Source organism: Glycine soja, chromosome 9 (assembly GCF_004193775.1).
Source record: "Glycine soja cultivar W05 chromosome 9, ASM419377v2, whole genome shotgun sequence".
Classification (NCBI taxonomy): Eukaryota; Viridiplantae; Streptophyta; class Magnoliopsida; order Fabales; family Fabaceae; genus Glycine; species Glycine soja.
The window spans coordinates 2,983,367-3,002,743 of record NC_041010.1 but is presented as its reverse complement, the minus strand read 5'-3'; the positions used below and the strand labels follow the sequence as shown (position 1 = coordinate 3,002,743).

General features: G+C 30.4%; 2 protein-coding genes across 2 annotated transcripts; both read left to right on the top strand.

Moving 5' to 3' along the window:
- Window positions 1–12,094: 12,094 nt before the first annotated feature.
- Window positions 12,095–14,201, top strand: LOC114367287 (DELLA protein RGL2-like). Its single transcript, XM_028324447.1, has one exon. The coding sequence runs from the start codon at window positions 12,324–12,326 to the stop codon at window positions 14,109–14,111; it is 1,788 nt and encodes a 595-aa protein (XP_028180248.1). The 5' UTR covers window positions 12,095–12,323; the 3' UTR covers window positions 14,112–14,201.
- A 3,442-nt stretch (window positions 14,202–17,643) lies between these two features.
- On the top strand, window positions 17,644–18,860 carry LOC114367111 (nicotianamine synthase-like). The gene has a single exon (XM_028324220.1). The coding sequence runs from the start codon at window positions 17,747–17,749 to the stop codon at window positions 18,674–18,676; it is 930 nt and encodes a 309-aa protein (XP_028180021.1). The 5' UTR covers window positions 17,644–17,746; the 3' UTR covers window positions 18,677–18,860.
- Window positions 18,861–19,377: the final 517 nt, after the last annotated feature.

Below are 19,377 nucleotides of genomic sequence, written 5' to 3'. Positions count from 1 at the left end.
ATCCGGATTTCTATTCTTATGTACATTTTATAATAAATAGAAATTCAGAATTTTTTATTCAAACAATCGTTGCATTCTAACATTAAACTAAACAGGCCGAAGATTGTGAGTATAGTTTTTTAGTGTAGTTTTTTTTTCAACGCAATTGGTTTGCAAACACAGCCACATCTTCTAGCGTAAATAGTCCTTTCAGTGTAGAAATTACCTTTTTCATTGCAGTTTGCTCATCCTTCTATTCCAATACCTTGTTCATAAAATTTCAACTTCTACTACGTATCACCAGTACAAGGATATATTAATCGTGCACTCACTATATATCCATATATAATTCATAAACCCGATATGAATTCCTTACCCAAACAAATAATCTCAAGTCCCTCTCTCAGAAACATGGAGGAGAAAATTTGTCAAATTTCAGACTGCATTTACCTCAATTCAATGAATTTTGCAGCAACCAAACGATTAATCATTAATTCAGATCAAGATTATACCAATTAACAAAAGATTCTAACATCAATTAAAAAATATTTAGTCGCTTAGATCTTTTTTGTAGGTTAGAATTTTTTTTTCCTTTTGGTCAATTTGTAAGTTAGAATTTGTTCTTAGATAGTTTTGTCCTTTAAAGGAATCTTAATTAAGACTGTTTTGCTTTTGCTCCAGGGAAATAAATTATTAATTCTTTTAATAAGTTGCAAAATGAAATTACTGCCTTTTCGATGTTCTAATAAAGGTAAATTAATAATATTTATAAAATATTACAAAATATATAATTAATTGGCAATATTTTTTTAAATATAATTAATGTTATGTTAAAATGTTAAAATCTCTTAGTGGTATGAAGTTTATACTTTTAATTACAATTAATAGCCTTTTTTCACTAATTTAGTAAAAAAAATTAAAAATCTTGCTTTATGTTGTAGTGGCATGGCTTTAACCTTTGATAGATCTGTCTATTTTCGTTCACAACGTATTAGGTTCTCTAATTTAAAGTAGGAGCATATTTATAGCAAGACTAATACCGTGACTGGTATATATGTGCCATGCATGAATACTTGATAAAAAGCAAGACCACTATTCAATCATGATTTCAATATATATAATTCCTATATTTAGAATCTTGGACAGTGGTCACCAATTTGCATGATAGTACGTGCTGTGGAGTGGGTTGCTTACATAATGGTATCAAAGTACTGTGACGTGTTTTGCTTACACGTTTTATAGAAGATATGAATGCATCTTGGAATGGTTTAGCTTGCATTCTACATAAACTTGTCCAGGAATTAATGCAAAGTTTATCCAGATCCGAGAAGAAAAAAAATGGATCTTATTCCTCGTATGTATAGCCTTATAGGGTCTTTAATTATATATACTCACTATTGCCTATTTACGCATGTTCATATATTATTCACGACGCCTTTGTTCGATGTGCATGGAAAGATCATTTTCAAACTAAGTTTGAAACACCATCACTATTATAAATCGGGTTTTCAACATCGGTCAAAAAAGGAATTCAAGAATGATGCTAACCGTTTTTATATATAACTTTGTTGAAACAACAAATTTTTAACAATAGTTCAAAATTGACCATTATAGAATTACATTTATTTTTATATTGATGTTTATGTCAGCACTACCAATGTAGTAACATGCATTTTCAACATTATTTCTCATCAGCATCGATGTAATAACATGTGTTTTAAACATGAACATGCATGTCCATGTTTAAATGGCAATTAAACTCTTTAAAACATTTTATTTATGTTCTTTAAATTTTGTGCCACTAATTTTACACAGAAAAATCCTCGGTATAAATGTTTTTAACTTTCAAGAATGAATCTGCTTTGTGTAAGATTGTCACCTCCTTTCAGGTTAATTTCTAGTATTAAAATTGAGTAATTTACATATTCTATAAAAAAAATGTTTTAAATTATAATTATCGCATCTTATATTTTAAAATATACACACGTTTCCCAGGTTGGTCCAATCCTAAGGTGGGTAAAGCCCCCACTTTAAGCCTCCCAAAATAATTTGACATATTACTAAATATTTTATGAAAAAATATTAATTATTTTATAAATAATTAATATTAACTTACTATAAGTAATTAAATATTTTTTAGTAATTAAAAATGACCCATCATCGACCATTTTTATTGTAGCGTTTTATAACTCATCTCATTTTGGATATGTTGTTTACTTAAAAGGATAAATAGTATTAAATAAATACAAATCTATAAAGGTTCTAAAAAATAAAATGACATTTTTATGTAAAAAACAAAATTAAGAGCTTTTAGAAAAGCTAATTTTAGGAGGAATTTTTTTTTCCTTGTCCTCACTCATTAATTCAAATTTCTCGATCCAAATAATTTATTAGGCAATAATTTTTAACTTGAAAGTAACTTTTAAGATAAAAATTTATTAAATCATCAAATAGCTCCATCTTAATTAACTTTAACTTTTAAGGTAGATTTTAATATTCAAAATAGTCAAACATTACCTATGGCTTTTCCTCTTTTCATAAATTTTGTATCGATCATCAAATATTAAAAAAGTAATTTCAACATAAAATTATAAAATTTTCAATAAATTATTTCTATGATTATAAATTGTGATTACATTGAAATATTTGCATTGCTTTGTGTTAATGCTAATGCCGGGCCGATTATGCCTCTCTCCCTAAAAATATGTATCATTGTCATACCATAGTTATTAAAAAAAATTCCATACTATAGTTTATTTTAATATAATCAAACACTTAAGAATAGTGGATAATTATATATAAATCAACTTTAAAAAAAACTATAAATCAACTTTCTAATGGTATTTTTTATAGTTTCAATGGTAGTAAAATTTCAAATATATAATTATATTATTTACTTCAAAAGTTCATATAACTTTTTTTCATCTTAAAAAGTTGCAAAATAAATAATAAATTTTTAACATTGATTGTCGAGATTAACATCAAGAGAAAAATATATAAATCTCTTAAAAGCTCGTCTATAATACAATAGATTCAAAAGAAACATATTTTTATCTCTTAAAGATGGCCTTATCAAATTGATTGAATACGTATATGTCCCGGTCATCATGGTGTCAGGATATTTGACGAACAAAGAGGATTTATTTGGTGGTGATTATATTTAATTCTCATGAGTGCATGTCATGACGAACCACTTTAATTAATGGAAAAATATCTTTAAACACTTAAACTTAAGAGGTATATAAACACTCAAGTGATAAAAAGTAAGAGATATGTACGAGACGTTGGCAGTGATCTAAAAAACAGTATTATTCTTTAGTAAAAGCTTATCATCTTTTGGATTCGATCCATCCATGAACGAAGAACATAAACATGTGGTATCACAAAAGTACAAAGTTGTAGCACTTACAATTAATACATATATGAGTCATTTATCAATACAAACTGCTGAAGATATTCATATTCAAGCCTAGTAAAGCTTTTATTCTCAAAGCAGGTACTGAGCTACGTACACCCATGCACGATAATATACGATAAAGAAGACAACATAACAACCGCAACAACTGTTCAAACGTTTCACATTTTCATACATAGTATTATTACTCCATGAGTGACTTACACCTTCAAATTTGTGTTCTCACTTGCCCCGTTAGAGTTTCGCACGGTGTGCTGTGGTATTATTGCTCTTTGCCTCCATCCCCAAGGGTAGAGACCACCAGATCGATTCCTCCCTGGCATAGGAATTTGAAAAGAAATAGAGGGCATTTCTGGATGTGGTTTTTGAGACTCACCACCAACAAAACCCTTGGATTCTTCCATTTTATGTTGAAGGTTTGAATGGCCTATGATGCTCTAATTTAGCAAGCTTATCAAAGATCTCCTTTTATAGATGCATGTGGGAGAATAATATCATTGTGCATTATTTGAGCTTAAGGAGGAAGCATCGAACATTTGTGCAAATAATCTATCGAATATATAAAGTCATATCTATGTTCTTCATCATCCTTTTTGATATTTTTTTCGTTCTAAATGTGGACTGTTAATTGGTACGACGGTTTAAGTACGAAATTATGTAAAAACACCTGTTAATATTTTTTGTTAAATAAAATTTAAATAAAAGAATTTAAAATAAAAAATGTATTTACTGGAATTAAGCATTATTTATGTAATATATTTTTCGTCAATCTTTTTATACAAGATTTGTTCATAGCATCCGGCAATTTTCTTTCAAACATTACACCTACTTCATTTTTTTTTTGTTTTTGCATACCACTCAACAATCTCTTTTTTTTTCTTTAAATATTTATGATTTTGATTTCCTGAATTCATAGCATCCAGCATTTTTATGTATTATGAGTGTATAAATTTTTGTACAACAATAAAAAATAAGAAATATAAAATATGATTATTAATGTAATAAAGACAAATAAAATAAATAACATTACAAAAAACATAGTAATGTGAATGATGTATGTACTTTATTCTTCAACAAGGTGTGAAAATATATTTTTGATTCCCAAAGGATTAATTATTTTTAGTTTGTTAAAATCCGTAAATTAGATTCCTGATAGATATTGCAACAACTCACTTGGACTTTTTCGTAGGAATTATTATTAATACATATTTATTTTTCATTTCTATCTTCTTTTTTTCTCTTCATTTTCTATAACATTACAAATTATATTTATCAATTCCTTTTTATTCTATTTTTTTTTCTTTTTATCTCACTCTTTGGCTGAAGATTTTATTTTTTTTTTCTCTTTTCCAATCACACGATGAGGGATATATACGATTATTATCGTTTTCCTTTCCATAGGCCATAGAATATTGTAACAGGCCGGTGAAAGTGAAATAACAGTTGGACACGAGGGGGATTCGTGGACTAGCATCTATAGCTATCAGTCAAGATTGACTTAAATTGCCCTGCTCAAGAATAATTGTTTGGTTGAGGCAACGTTTTGTTTGTACCTTTTTCAGAATATATATATATTTTTGTTACATTCTTTTATACTCTCTTTAAAGTGTCAAATTAATTGATAACAAGATAGAGGGAAAATCTTGTATTTTGAAAAACGCAGTAAAAAAATGAATTAATAATTTGAGTGAAAAAAATTAACAGTCAAATTGTTAAAGGGAGGGAGTAGTATTGTATAATGTTGTAACACAACATATTATTCAAAAGTTTCACATTCATCGCTGTATAAAAAATATACAATCGTTCTGTCGTAAAAAAAAATTATACAATCAATTTTTTTTTCAGTTCAATAATTATCAACGATCATTTTTATTCCTTTTAGTGTGAAGGAGCAACATCATATCTTTGGAGCATAGTTATTAAAATTGAACCAAATCAACGGGCTCAATCAGTTAGACAACAAATCACAATCAGCCTATCATCCAATCAGGTGGTGTCACTACTCATTCTTGGATCATGATTCCCCTACAAATTATAGTTTACCTAGCCAGATCAACCTAAGAGAGTAATATTATCCCAAGATACAAATAAAACCCAATACAAAAGATTTCTAAAAATCGGACAAAGTCTCCTCTACGAACAAGATAATCCATATCTTGATTCACATGTAAAACCATATGAATCTATACTCTATAATCTATAGTAAATACGTATAAAAATGTTTTTCAAAAAAGAAATGTGCATTTTCTAGAGTTATAAACAACTAATTCATTGTCAATTTTAAATTAAAAATAAAAAATTAATTAATGACTATCAACTCAAATTACTAATTGTTAGACTTTTTATTGTAGATCAATTTATACGTTTAAATTAATTTTAGATTTCATTGATAGGGTCCTTAATTTGTACACGTAATTGATCAATTTATGCATGTCTAATAAATTTATGAATCCATAAACATGTTTGGAGTTTATGTGGCAAAAGCAAACTTACTTCTCAAGCTTTATATGTTATTTTAATTTTAATAATATAAAATATATAATGTTAAATAAAAAAATTTGTATAAAATATATAATTATATATTAATTATAAATATATCCAAAATGTTTTATGTGAGAGGACTTAAAAATGATTACAAGAACCATAAATCCATAATCAATGTCATATACAGACATCACGGTAATTATAATTGTTCGAATTTGCAGTCAAAATTATTTTTAACGGGTTTCCAGTAAAAAAAAATATAGTTAAAAAAGTCATTTTGTTAAAATATTTTAATTTTTATTATAACAAATAACTCTTACTTTAAATTATTTGAAATATTATTGTACAATAATTATTTAAATCAAAGTTATCAAACTCACGATTCTAAATAAATTCGTAGAGGTCCCATGACTCGTAAAATCGACTAGTAAGAGTTTACTCAATATAAAAATATATTAATATTTCTATATATAAAATCATAACTAAATATTTCAACTCTAAAATAAATCAAAATAACAAATTTTAACAATAATTCAATAAACTAATATAGTCCACACTCAATCAAACATAAATTCATACAATACAAAACATAAATTCTTAAAATGAAAGCATTTAAAAAATTATACAAATAGTTAAAATGTCCATCAATCCTCTAATTAAATCGTCTCCAATATCACCTTCACCCCCACCACCATCATATTCATCTCCATCATCTTCAAACTCTTCCTCCTTTGAGAAGTGATCTTCAACATTACCATTTAAAATTAAATTGTCAATATCAAATGCATTTAAAGTTAGATCAGTTAAACTTCCTCCAACTAAGTCACTATTGTTTTCATTACCACTTTCACATAGAGGTTGCTCAACTTGGACATTGTCTTCATAAAAAATATCATCTCTCTTTTTTGTTATCCACTTATCATCATATTTTGTATCTTCAAATGAAAGATTCAGCAACAATTTTTTTTGTTTGTCTACTTTTCTACTTCAAGTTGTACATCACATAAATTAAGTCATTCATTTTCTTTTTATACAAGCAGTAACTCCTCTTTGTATGAACTTGTAAATAATATAGAAAACTGAAGTTCATAACTTAACTCTGAGTTTGGCCAGATTCTACCGAGTTTATTCTGATTCTACCAAGTTTACTACTAATTCTACTCGATTTGTGATTCTACTCACGATTTAACTTTTGAAGACACTGTAGAATCATAAACTCGTACGATTTTATGAGTTAAATCGTGATTTAGATAACCATGATTTAAATTACTACTTCACCTTTTTTTCTGAATAAATTAGTTCTTTATGTAACACATAATTATTTTTTTATTTCTCTCATTTATTGTATTTTAAGCATCATAGTCTACAAGATTGATAATCAATTATATATCTATATTGGAGAACAACCATTGGTAATTATAAATATTGTATTTGAATCATAAATAATTCCTAATTTAATAAAAATATTTACATTGTTACTACATAAATTTTATATAAATAGACATGAATGATATTTAATCATGCATGACCCAGATAACACATTCTCTCTCTCTCTCTCTCTCTCTCTCTCTCTCTCTCTATATATATATATATATATATATATATATATATATAAATAAATCAAGTGTCATAACCATATGTCACAACTTAGGCCCTTGACACAAAAATATCTCAACACTTCAACTCATGATCATATAGCCTATAATAATTATCATAATTAACTTCTCACAACATGATTATATAATTAACATGCATGTCCCTATGGTGTAAGATCACCTAAACTCAAAATAAAGAGATTGTTTTTATCTCTATTCCTAGTCATATCCTTATAGCTGCAATATAATTCAGTAAAAAGAAAAAAGAAAAAAAAATACTTCCCATTATATGAATGAAGACCTACTTAAAAAAAAAAATCCTGCTCCTAGAAAGTTTGTTATTCAATTACTTGTGAATCTAAGAGGAAAAGAAAAAAATAAGATAAGATACAAAGACTCAGTGAGAATATGATAAAATAAAGTAAACCGAAAAAAAAAAACAAAAATAACACACATTTTTGCATTCAGATAACAATTAAATAGAAGTGAAATGTAGCATAATTCATTTTGTAAAACTAATATTTATTCTCTTGAAAATTTATGAAATATAAATAAAATTAAAATTTAGAATAGAACTTTTCTATGAAATTAGTCAACACATAGTCATAGTGATTTGTAAATAACTACATCACACTATATGCACATGCATAGGAGAACTTTTTCCTTACTCCTACCTACCTCATCAAAAATCTCAACCAATACATTGAATGTCATACATACCATACATAGGAGAACTTTTTCCTTACTCCTATCTCATCACACTATGTACACATAGATTATCTTATCTTTTGTTGTGGTAAATGATATCTATAGAGATATAACACTTGGCTCGTAGGTTGCATTCTCTCCCGCGAAACAATGAACAATTCTCTTAAAGGGGTTCCCGGTTTTGGAAGACAATGTTTCACAATGGCTCAGCAGTTTGCTTGCACGTTCAAGCTGATTGTTGCCAACTTTCTCAGCATAAGCCAAGAGGGACTCGGCAAGTTCCACATCCTCTTTCTCCTCATCAGAGAGTCCAGAGAATGAAAAACCAAAAGGGTGATTCTCCTAGAAAGGCAAAAATTCCGAGTCCGATGATGATGATTGGATGAACCTTGTTCCTGCAATCCTCATGAGATCCTCTGTTGAGAGCTTTCTCCCAACAATAACTTCATCTGTGGCTACAGCCTGATCATCAATTGGTTGCATGGTGCTGTTGTTTCCTTCAATCTATAACCTCTTGAAGCCTTTGCCATAGCTCTTCAAGATCTCAAGTGAGGCTAAAGGGGTAGTTGAGTTTGAGTTTGTCATGTCCTTTGTTGGGTCACATAGTGGAACCATGGTTGGATATTGTTCATCAAATTGGAGTGGTGGAGATACCATGTCAAATTGAAGGTTATTATCCAATAGTCCATAATCATCATATATTTGGTGATACTTTTGGTGATTAGTGGATAGAAGGTACGTACCCTTGTTCTTCTGATGGATCATCTGGGAAGAACTCAAAATTAGAGTAAAATGAGTCAATTTCTCCACACTCTTCATGATCTTCTACTCCAGAAAATTGAAACTTTCTCACATCATTCAGTCCCTAATTAGCCCAGAAAAAATCATTGGATGAACTAGAGTTGTCATCTGTGCTGAAACTGGTATGGTACAAGTCTTCCATCACAAATTGTAACTATGTTTTCTTCAGTATTATCAGTTTCAAACAAGGTTCCTTGAGCAATTAATTCTCTATGTAACAAGGGTAACGAGATTATTAGTCTTTTTTTGTCAAATTTAGTATCAACCCGTATAGATAAATTATTTAAGGATATGGGATCTCTGATTATTTTTTTGTAAAATTGACCTGTTCTTATGCTAAATCCGTCCAGTACAGTTAACATTAATGTTGTCATAAAGATGTACCGATGTTATCAAGATGGCCTGCATATATACAAAAAGCTGGTTAAATTAATTAAAATTCGATAAGAGCGTTTTTCTATTTTTTATTATTTTATCTTTTTTTCATGATCCAGACAAATTCTTTGTGCTCTTATTTTTCAAAATGAAAAGAGCTAACAATACTGTTTCTATCACAGTGGTTACTCGTTACAAGAATTTCTGTTTAGAAGACATGAATATCCGGCAAAATTTAAGAATATACAGCGCAAGTAATGACCGAAAAATAAAATGGTGCCGGTAACAAACTAAAGAAAATATTTAAATAGATTTAGTTTAGGTATTTAAAAAATGTTCAAATATTATGATATTTTTATTTATTTTAAAAAAAAAGTCAAGCACTTTGCTTTGTTTTTTTTTCATCTTGATTTATTTCATATCTAATAACTAATCAAAATTCACAGATAATTATTACTTATGAAAATCGTTATTTCTTTATTTTACTTTGTAATTCGAATAAAGTTTTAAAACAAACAACTATTGTACGATTAATACAAAAGAAGGAAAATCACATAAAAGGTAAAATAATGTGCAGGACCAAGCATGCATGAGTCATCACCTAGCCTCAGCTTACCAAATGTTTGTACTGTCTTTTTTTTTTTCAGTCATGGCAACTCTTTGTCTGTGAGATGTTAAATTAATAAATAAATATTATTATTTCAAGGACCATGAGGGAGCTAAAAGTCGTATGACTGTCTCTTACTACTGTATTTTATGAAGAGATTATAAACTAATGAATTGTCTATCAAGGAAGGCCAACTTATTTGAGAAGAATATGCGAGTGGTTATAATATTTTTTTTATATCGGTCGATTCAGATAAAAATATCAATGAATTATTTGTTTGATATTCATGTAGGCTTGAATATAATATTGATATTTAAAATAAAGACATAGAGATTATATCAAAGATTATATTAAAGAGCATATTTTCTGTTAGAAAATATAAAAAATAATTATCTTAAATAATTTTTCGTGTAAAATTGGGGACTTTTGATTTTAGTGCTGTAACTATTTTTGTTTTAATTTTAATTATTTAATTCTTTTTTTTAATCTCTATTATCAAGTAGTAATATCAAATATCAAATAATGATGTAAAAACAACGACATTAATAATTCATTGACTTGTTATGTCAATAAGAAATTTAAAAGAACAATCGTGTATATTTTTTTAAAAAATATATTTTTAAATGCTTATCTATTCAACATACCTTATTTCTAAAATTATTTTTGTAATCTTTTAGATTAGGCTTAATTATAAAATATGTCCTCTTATTTTTCCTGTTTTACTAAATCGATTTTTCTATTTTTTAATTTATTATCTGAGTCTTCCTATATTTCAAATTTTATTTTTTCTTAATTTATTATAATTTTATATATTATCTTTTAAAATATAATATATAAAATTAAATTCTATTTTCACGTAAATTAGAATATATATATTTATATAAATTTTATTTTTATTTTATATATTATATTTATCTCCTTGGGATTTAGTGACAATATTTTTATCTATATTTTATATATTATATTTGTATAATCTTATTTTATATCCTAAAAATATAATATAAGTATACATATTCTTGTTATTTAAAAATATAATATAAGATTATAAAATATAATAAATTAAAAAATAATAAAATTTGAAATATAAGAAGACTCAATAAATTTTGAAATATAAGAAAATTTAGAAAGTAAATTAAAAAAATAAAAAGATCGATTTGATGAAATAAACAAAATAGTAACACTGATTTTGTAATTAATCCTTGAGATTAATTTATTAATTATCATTAAATGAAATGTTGAAATTACTTATTATAAAAAATTAATTAATAATTTTGCAATTCAAAAAGTTAGAAAAAAAAAAGAAAAATAATAAATAATATTTATATTAGATTAACACTCAAACATAAAATTTACATGACACCTAAACATAAATGTATCTTTCTTTTACTATAGCCTGTTTCTTTTATTGTTACAAAATTATTTTTTATATTTTATAAAAAAAAATACGCATTTTAATATAATTTATTGCTCTATCTCTTTCCTAAAAATCAATTCTATTCAACCGTACATGAACATCAAACAGATACTTAATTCATTTGTTCATAATCACTTCGTAGTAGTAAGGGACAATACGACTTTTAACTCCGACATGGTCCTTGAAATAATCATATTTATGTATGTATTTATTTTATATATTAATTTAACATCACACAGACAAAGAGTTGTCATGATTAAATAAAAAACAGAACCTTCTCAGTCAGTACAAAACACTGTAAGCTAATGCTTGGTTGAGTACTGCCTGGCCCTGAACTATATCTTACATTTGTTTTTTGTCGTTTTTGTTTTGTATTTTTGTTACACTATTAATTAATTGCTTGTCTTAAAAACTCAGTTTGAATTTAATAAGCGGAATACTTGAAATTTTTTGTGCCGAAAATAAATAACAGATAATAGTATGTTGAAAATTAAAATTCGTATTTTCTTTAGTTTGTTACTTACGCCATCTTTTTTTTTAAACTTAGCTGCCTATTGTCTTCTGGACTGTGGACGGAATTTCGGCAAAATCAAGAGTACCCAGCAGAATTGTATGGATCATGAAAAAAGAAAAATATAAATTCACAAGTTATTGAATTTTAATTAATTTCACTGGCTTTCTGCATGCAGGCCACCTTGATCGCAACGACACATCATGGTGACAACATTGATGTTAACCGTACAGGACGGATTTAGCATGAGAACTGGTCAATTTTACATAAAAAATAATCAGAAACCATATCCTTAATTAATAGCAAGTACAATACGGGTATCAACTTAGTACAACAAGGACTAATAATCTTGTTGCCCTTGTTGAATTAATCACTTGAGCAATCTGGTTTGAATAAAACTGATAAAACAGAAGGAAAGTTAGTAACAATTTGTGATGGAAGATTTGTACCATGTCAGTTTCACTACAGATGACAATTCTAGTTCATCCAACGACATTTTGTGGTGTACTGAGGAACTGAATGAATTGAGAAAGGTCCAATTTTCGGGAGCAGAAGATCATGGAGAGTATGGGGGAATTGACCCACTTTACTCTAATTTTGGGTTCTTCCCAGATGATCCATCAGAACAAGAAGGGTACCTTCTATCCACTGATCAACAAAAGTATCACCAGCAAGTGCAACCATCATACCATGATTATGGACAATTGGATGATAACCTTCAGTTTGACATGGTATCTCTACCACTCCAATTTGATGCTCAATATCCAACCATGGTTCCACTATGTCACACAACAAAGGACAAGCCAAACTCAAACTCAAACACCCCTTTAGCCTCACTTGACATCTTGAACAACTATGGCAAGGGCTTCAAGAGGTTACGCAATGAAGACAAAACCCTGAAGCAAGTTGATGATGTGGCTATGGCCACAACAAATGAGGGTATTATGAGAAAGCTCTCGACAGAAGATGTCATGAGGATAGCTGGGACAAGGTTCATCCAATCATCATCATCAGAGTCGGAATCTTTGCCTTTCTTGGAAACTCACCCTTTTGGTATTTACTTCTCTGGACTCTCTAATGAGGAGAAAGAGGATGTGGAACTTGCTGAGTCCCTCTTGGCTTGTGCCGAGAAAGTTGGCCACCAACAGTTTGAACGTGCAAGCAAATTGCTGAGTCGTTGCGAATCATTATCTTGCAAAACGGGGAGTCCAGTTAGGCGTATTGTTCATTACTTTGCAGAGGCACTTCGCCAGAGGATAGATAGAGCAACAGGAAGAGTTTCATACAAGGATTTGCAAAAGGGTCCTTCATTTGATCCTTTAGAGGCAACCAAGGTACTAAACCCCACTGTTGTTGCATTTTATGAAGAGCTTCCCTTTTGTCAAATTTCTGTGTTCACAGAAGTTCAAGTTATAATAGAAGATGTTGCTGAAGCAAAGAAGATTCATGTTATTGATCTTGAGATCAGAAAGGGGGTGCAGTGGACTATCCTAATGCAAGCCCTTGAGTCAAGACATGAATGTCCAATTGAGCTTCTTAAGATAACCGCTGTAGAAAGTGGAACCACTAGACACATAGCTGAGGACACTGGTGAGAGACTAAAGGATTATGCTCAAGGTTTGAACATACCCTTCTCTTACAACATTGTTATGGTATCGGATATGTTACATCTAGGAGAAGATGTTTTTGAGATTGATCCTGAGGAAACAATTGTTGTTTATTCTCATTTTGCACTTAGAACCAAGATTCAAGAATCTGGCCAGCTTGAAATCATGATGAGAGTGATTAGAATCTTGAATCCTAGTGTGATGGTGGTAGCTGAAATTGAGGCAAACCACAATTCTACATCTTTTGTAAACCGTTTCATTGAGGCTCTTTTCTTCTTTAGCACATTCTTTGATTGCCTTGAGACTTGTATGAAAGGGGATGAGGGGAATCGAATGATTGTAGAATCCCTATACTTCAGTCATGGAATAAGGAATATTGTGGCTGCAGAAGGAGCAGAAAGAGATAGTAGGAGTGTGAAGATTGATGTGTGGAGGGCCTTCTTCTCCCGCTTTGGAATGGTGGAGAAAGAATTGAGCAAATTGTGTTTATTTCAAGCGGATTTGGTGGCTAAAAGATTTCCTTCTTATAGCACGTTTGATAAGAATGGGCATTGCCTTCTTATTGGGTGGAAAGGAACACCAATCAACTCTGTTTCTGTCTGGAAATTTCTTTGACGGTTAGCTAGTGCAACAAGGTTTTAAAAATTGATCCATGACCGTGATTTTTGGCTACACCATAAAGGATTTTGGTGGTTCTCTGTGACCAAAATTGTAGTTGCATCAATCGCATTTATTTACAGCTTTCTTCAATATTAAGAATTGCGAATTTTTTTCTTTTATATTATTCCTAATGAATGTGTGGTATCATCCCATGTGAAATTCTCATAACTAGTTAGCACCCTGGTTTGGTTAATGGTGTTCATCTGTGTTTACTATCAAGTATAAAGGCAGTTTGTGGGTATTTTGCTATGTTATATTAATAATAAAGCTTACAATTCCTGCTTTACTTTGTTGATTTGGTTAACTGTAAACCTTCACTTGATTTACTTGTTTCTTTCATGACTTTCCATTTTGTGAAAAGAAAGTATGTATTAGGATAAGTAGGGAAGAATTCATCTTTCAAAAATAATAAAGCTAAATCTGGGTTTGGTCTGGGGAAATATCCATATATAGGTGCCTGATTATAGAATCACAAGTGGGGTGGTGTTTGTGGTGAATACTTGTTTTTCAAACGTCAATATTGTGATTGTCATCGCAAGAATTTGCGAGTTGTCAGGTTAGATAGTAATTTTGAGAAAAGATTAATGTTAGGAATATCCTATGCATGTGAAACTTACTTTTAAACACATTCTTATTAGTTAAAATTGATTGAAAATCATAAAGATCTTATTAGTTAAAATTTATTGAAAATCATAAAGATATTAATTTGTTGAAAATTATCTTTGCTGAATGCTCCAAAATCCTAGTTCAACTAAAGGAGACTTGAGCATATGATGAAGGTTTTGGTCTTGTTATTGTCTATCCCTGAAAAATATTGCTGTGTTCTTGAGCATAAGGTTCTGTTTTGGAAACAAGCCTTGAAAATTTCTGATTTTTATGTTGTTGGATACATATCTGAACCTTGTTTGAACATATAAAGTTCAAACTTCAAAGCACGCCCACCTTGTTCAGCTTGGTATATTTGGTATTTCCTCTTCCTAGAAATAGAAAAACTAGTATAGACTAGAAGGGAAAAATTAATATCATGCTTAAGATTTTGCTTAGTAGCGCAGTACTCCTTAATTATTTTCCGTTCTAGTCTATACTAGTTTTTCTTGTTCTAGGAAATATCAAATATTCCAAGCAGGAAAAGGAGGGCATGCTTTAAACTTTATATATTCAATAAAGGTTTATCACCCAAAATGTCATATATATAAAAACATAAAAAAATTTCTAGTCTTGTATTCCAAAACTCAACTTCATGATGAAGAACACTTGGCAACACAACTGAAGCTTAATTATTTTTACCTCATCGTCAAGCACCAATTAGTTTTGAAGCCTTCCACAAGATAATTGGAATTGGGCAACCTCCAGTATACATTGTTTTAGTGACCCAAAATGCTGCAATATCCGCGGTACATTTCACATTTGCAAGTTGTCAAATTCTCCTTGTTTGGCTTGTTAAAGTATCAGATGAAGGCACTGGTGGTCCTGAGCACAGTCAAGGTGGCCGATCGCCCAAGACCTCATATTTAAAGGGATACCAAATTTTTTATTTAGTCAATATGAATATTAAATTTTTATAAAATATTATAATTTAGCAAATCTTATTAATTAATAATCTGTTTATAATCAAGACTTCGACATTCAAGATAAAAAGTGTTTAAGAAATTATTAGAATGACTGGAGTTAATTATACTTGAGGGCCAGAGGGGAGTCTTCAATATTAATAGACCTATCTAGTAGGAGAGTTCACTTCATTAGTTATATTTCATGTGCGAAGGTCCGGAGTCATGTGTCTTAAACGTTTGTTAATTGTTATCTAAGTACTAATGTCTCCTTTGTCTTGTTATAATTCGGGTCGAGTATGTTGCTAGGTCAAGTTTACTGGTCTTTATGTTCCCTAAAGCGGATTTGTGTTTTTTCCAAGTGTGGTTGTGGTAGGTTGTGATAACCTCCATAATAGTTGTCCCTAATAAGCAATGTTGACTTAAAGATAAAGGTGAAGATAACCATCACATTAGTTTTCCGGAAATTAGTATTGTCTAGGATATACAATACTTAAGAATAAAGACAAAAATGGCCTCCTTAATAGTTGACCTCAAGTCAATATTGTTTGAGATAAAAATGATCTCCTTAATAGTTGTCCTTAAGAATATAGGTGAAAATGACTTCTATAACAAAAATAAATTACCCCAAAGTGATTATTTTAGGGATCAGGCATCTTTCCTAGAAGACCTGCTCAAATCGTGTAAAACCATTATGAACGATGACCCATAATGGTTGAACATGAATTATTTTATTAAAATCACAACCATAACTTTTTGCTATTTTAATAAAATAAGTCATGTTCTTAAGAATGAGTGTTACATCATCTCACTGCTCCCACATATCCTAGATGACATGATCGAGTTATTGGCTTCATTCTTTATTTAGATTTGCCTCTAAAAGTTCAGGATGATGTAAATATGAGCAATGAGCAGGTGTAAGAAGCAGAGTAACGCAATGCGCACTACACTGCGCAATAATTAACAAGGGGCCAAAGGGGTCAACTGTGGCCACAATGTCGACATACTAGACTCATAAAAATCAGCAAAGTTATGAAACCTTCAGAGATAATTGCTCTGGTTGGATCTTAATTTGTCGATGTTTATAAATATTTGATTCCCTTTTCCCGCCTGATATTTAAATTGTGTTCTCTTTTTGTGAGATTATTGTTCTGTTGGTCTTATGCTTTTATTTTTTTTGGGGTGGAGACAGAAATCTCAGTCAGACAAATCAAAACAAAAGTGAGAAAAAAATAGTTATGTGCATGCTTATAGCACCTTTTTTTTGTTTTAAAATGATTTAGTTGCCATTCTTGCTCAATTCTTCATGTAGATTATAATATAATTTCAATAACAGTTAGCTGAATTACCTTAGTGTGCTCTAAAAAAATTCTGCAACACAACATTTCAATTCTACAATATCAAAACCATGTTATCCTTTTTTTTTTCCCTTCCTTTAAAGTTTTTGGAATTCTACATGCTTACAATATTCAAATATTATTCAGAATTTGAGTGAAAAATGTTGCACAATGTTGCCATATCTTCTACCTCTAAGCTCTCTATCCCTATCTTCACTATTAGTGATGGAGCTGATATAAGAATACATGTGGGTGTCATAACGCACAACATGGAAAGAACCACAAACTTATTTATTCTTCATTGCAAAACGATTTATCTTTGACGTTAAGAACAGTGGTTATATCTTTTTCCTTTTCAATATATGCTCAATAAGCAAGAGTAGCTTTCTTAGGCGACCTTCTTGTCTTGAATGTAGTGCCGCACTGCTTCATGATGCACTTGACCATTATTTAATTAAGAGATAAACTGCAAATAATGGGGCTCTTACAACAACTTGCACCAAAGTGGACCAATCAAGCAACGATACGTGTAATAATTAATAGCCTCTAAAGCCTAAACAGAAACACAGTCTTGCAGTGCACTTATAAATTGGTATTGAACGGGTGTTGTGAAACTGAAATTCAAGGGTAAGGTGCTAGCTAGAGAAAGAAAAAAGTCCTTGTGAGTCTTTGATTCTAGCATCCTTCCTTTGTGCAAGTTTAAAGAATGGAGAACCAACAAGAAATGATGAAAGTAGAAAAGGTATGTGAAATCTATGAAAAAATCTCCAAACTAGAAGACCTCAACCCTTCAAACCATGTCAACAACCTCTTCACCCAACTTGTCACAATTTGCACCACCCCATGCCAAATAGATGTTACCAAACTAAGCCAACAAGTTAGAGAAACCATAGCCAAGCTAATTAGGCTTTGTGGGAAAGCTGAAGGGCTTCTTGAGAACCACTACTCAACCCTAATAGGATCATATGAGAACCCTTTAAGCCACATGAAACTCTTCCCTTACTACTCCAACTACTTCAAACTTAGCCACTTGGAGTTCACCATGTTAACCACTCACATCACACAAGTCCCTACCCAACTAGCCTTTGTGGGGTCAGGTCCTCTTCCTCTCACCTCAATCATGTTGGCCACACATTACCTCAAACACACATGCTTCCACAACTACGACATGGATCCATTGGCAAATGCCAAGGCCCATGAACTTGTCTCCTCGGACACCGACTTGTCGAAGAGGATGTTCTTCCACACTTGTGACATTCTAAACGTGTCGAATGGCCTCAAGGACTACAACGTGGTGTTCTTGGCAGCACTTGTGGGAATGGACCATAAGGAGAAAGGAAGAGTCATTAGCCACTTGGCCAAATTCATGGCTCCTGGGGCTATTTTGTTGCTGAGGAGTGCACATGGTGCTAGGGCTTTTCTCTACCCTGTGGTTGATCCTTCTTCTGATCTCAAAGGCTTTGAAGTTCTATCGGTTTTTCACCCCACTGATGAGGTTATTAACTCGGTTATTGTTGCACGCAAAGGGCTTTATTCATCACCAGTGTTGGCTAGCAAATGCTCTGGAGTTGAAGGGTTTAATCACTTCAACCATGGGAATGTTATTGAGGAGTTGACCGTTGACGATCAGGCTTGACTCTTGAGGGGACTTGCTCACTCCTTAATTTGTGGCATCGCTCAAATTAAAGCAGTGTTATGAATCAATTATTGGATCTAATAGTGCAATATAACTGTATTAGTCGTGATTATCAAACCCAAAATGTCTTACCACCAAAAGATTATTGTTGTTGGATAATAAAACGGTTTTGTTAACATCTTAAGTATCATCTTCTTAAGTTTCTCTAAAACAAAAAGTATCATCTTCTTAAGTAGTATCATTTTCTTATTACCTATATTCTTTTATGTTGCCCTCTTAAAAAACTACATATTCGTCTTGTCAAAAATTGGTATTTTGGTTGGTAAAATTTTGAATGGAGAAAAAAGGTCTTAAACAATTTAATTAAGTTAATTTGTAAATAGTTTGAGTATGAAATAATTCTAAGGGAGATTTGTTCGATAAAAAAATTAAAATTTTAATTTTAATTAGTTAAAATTGTATTTTTGGTTTCCCTAGTTGTCTTGAATTTTAATCTTAATCTTCCTTTAATTTTATTCATGAATTTAGTCCTCAAATTATGTCAAATCTCGTAAATATGGTCTCAAATTCAAATTTAAATGCTGACTGTTATAGTGAAATATTGATTGGCACGTGTCACATTTTGATTGGACGATGAACAGAAAAATGTTAGAGTTGGCTCTTGGATGCATCTTTTCACGTCCAATCAGAACATGACACAT

What these genes read in the sequence shown, in the direction of transcription:
- LOC114367287 (XM_028324447.1), top strand. Translation starts at nt 12,324, where the DNA reads ATGGAAGATTTGTACCATGTCAGTTTCACTACAGATGACAATTCTAGT.
- LOC114367111 (XM_028324220.1), top strand. Translation starts at nt 17,747, where the DNA reads ATGGAGAACCAACAAGAAATGATGAAAGTAGAAAAGGTATGTGAAATC.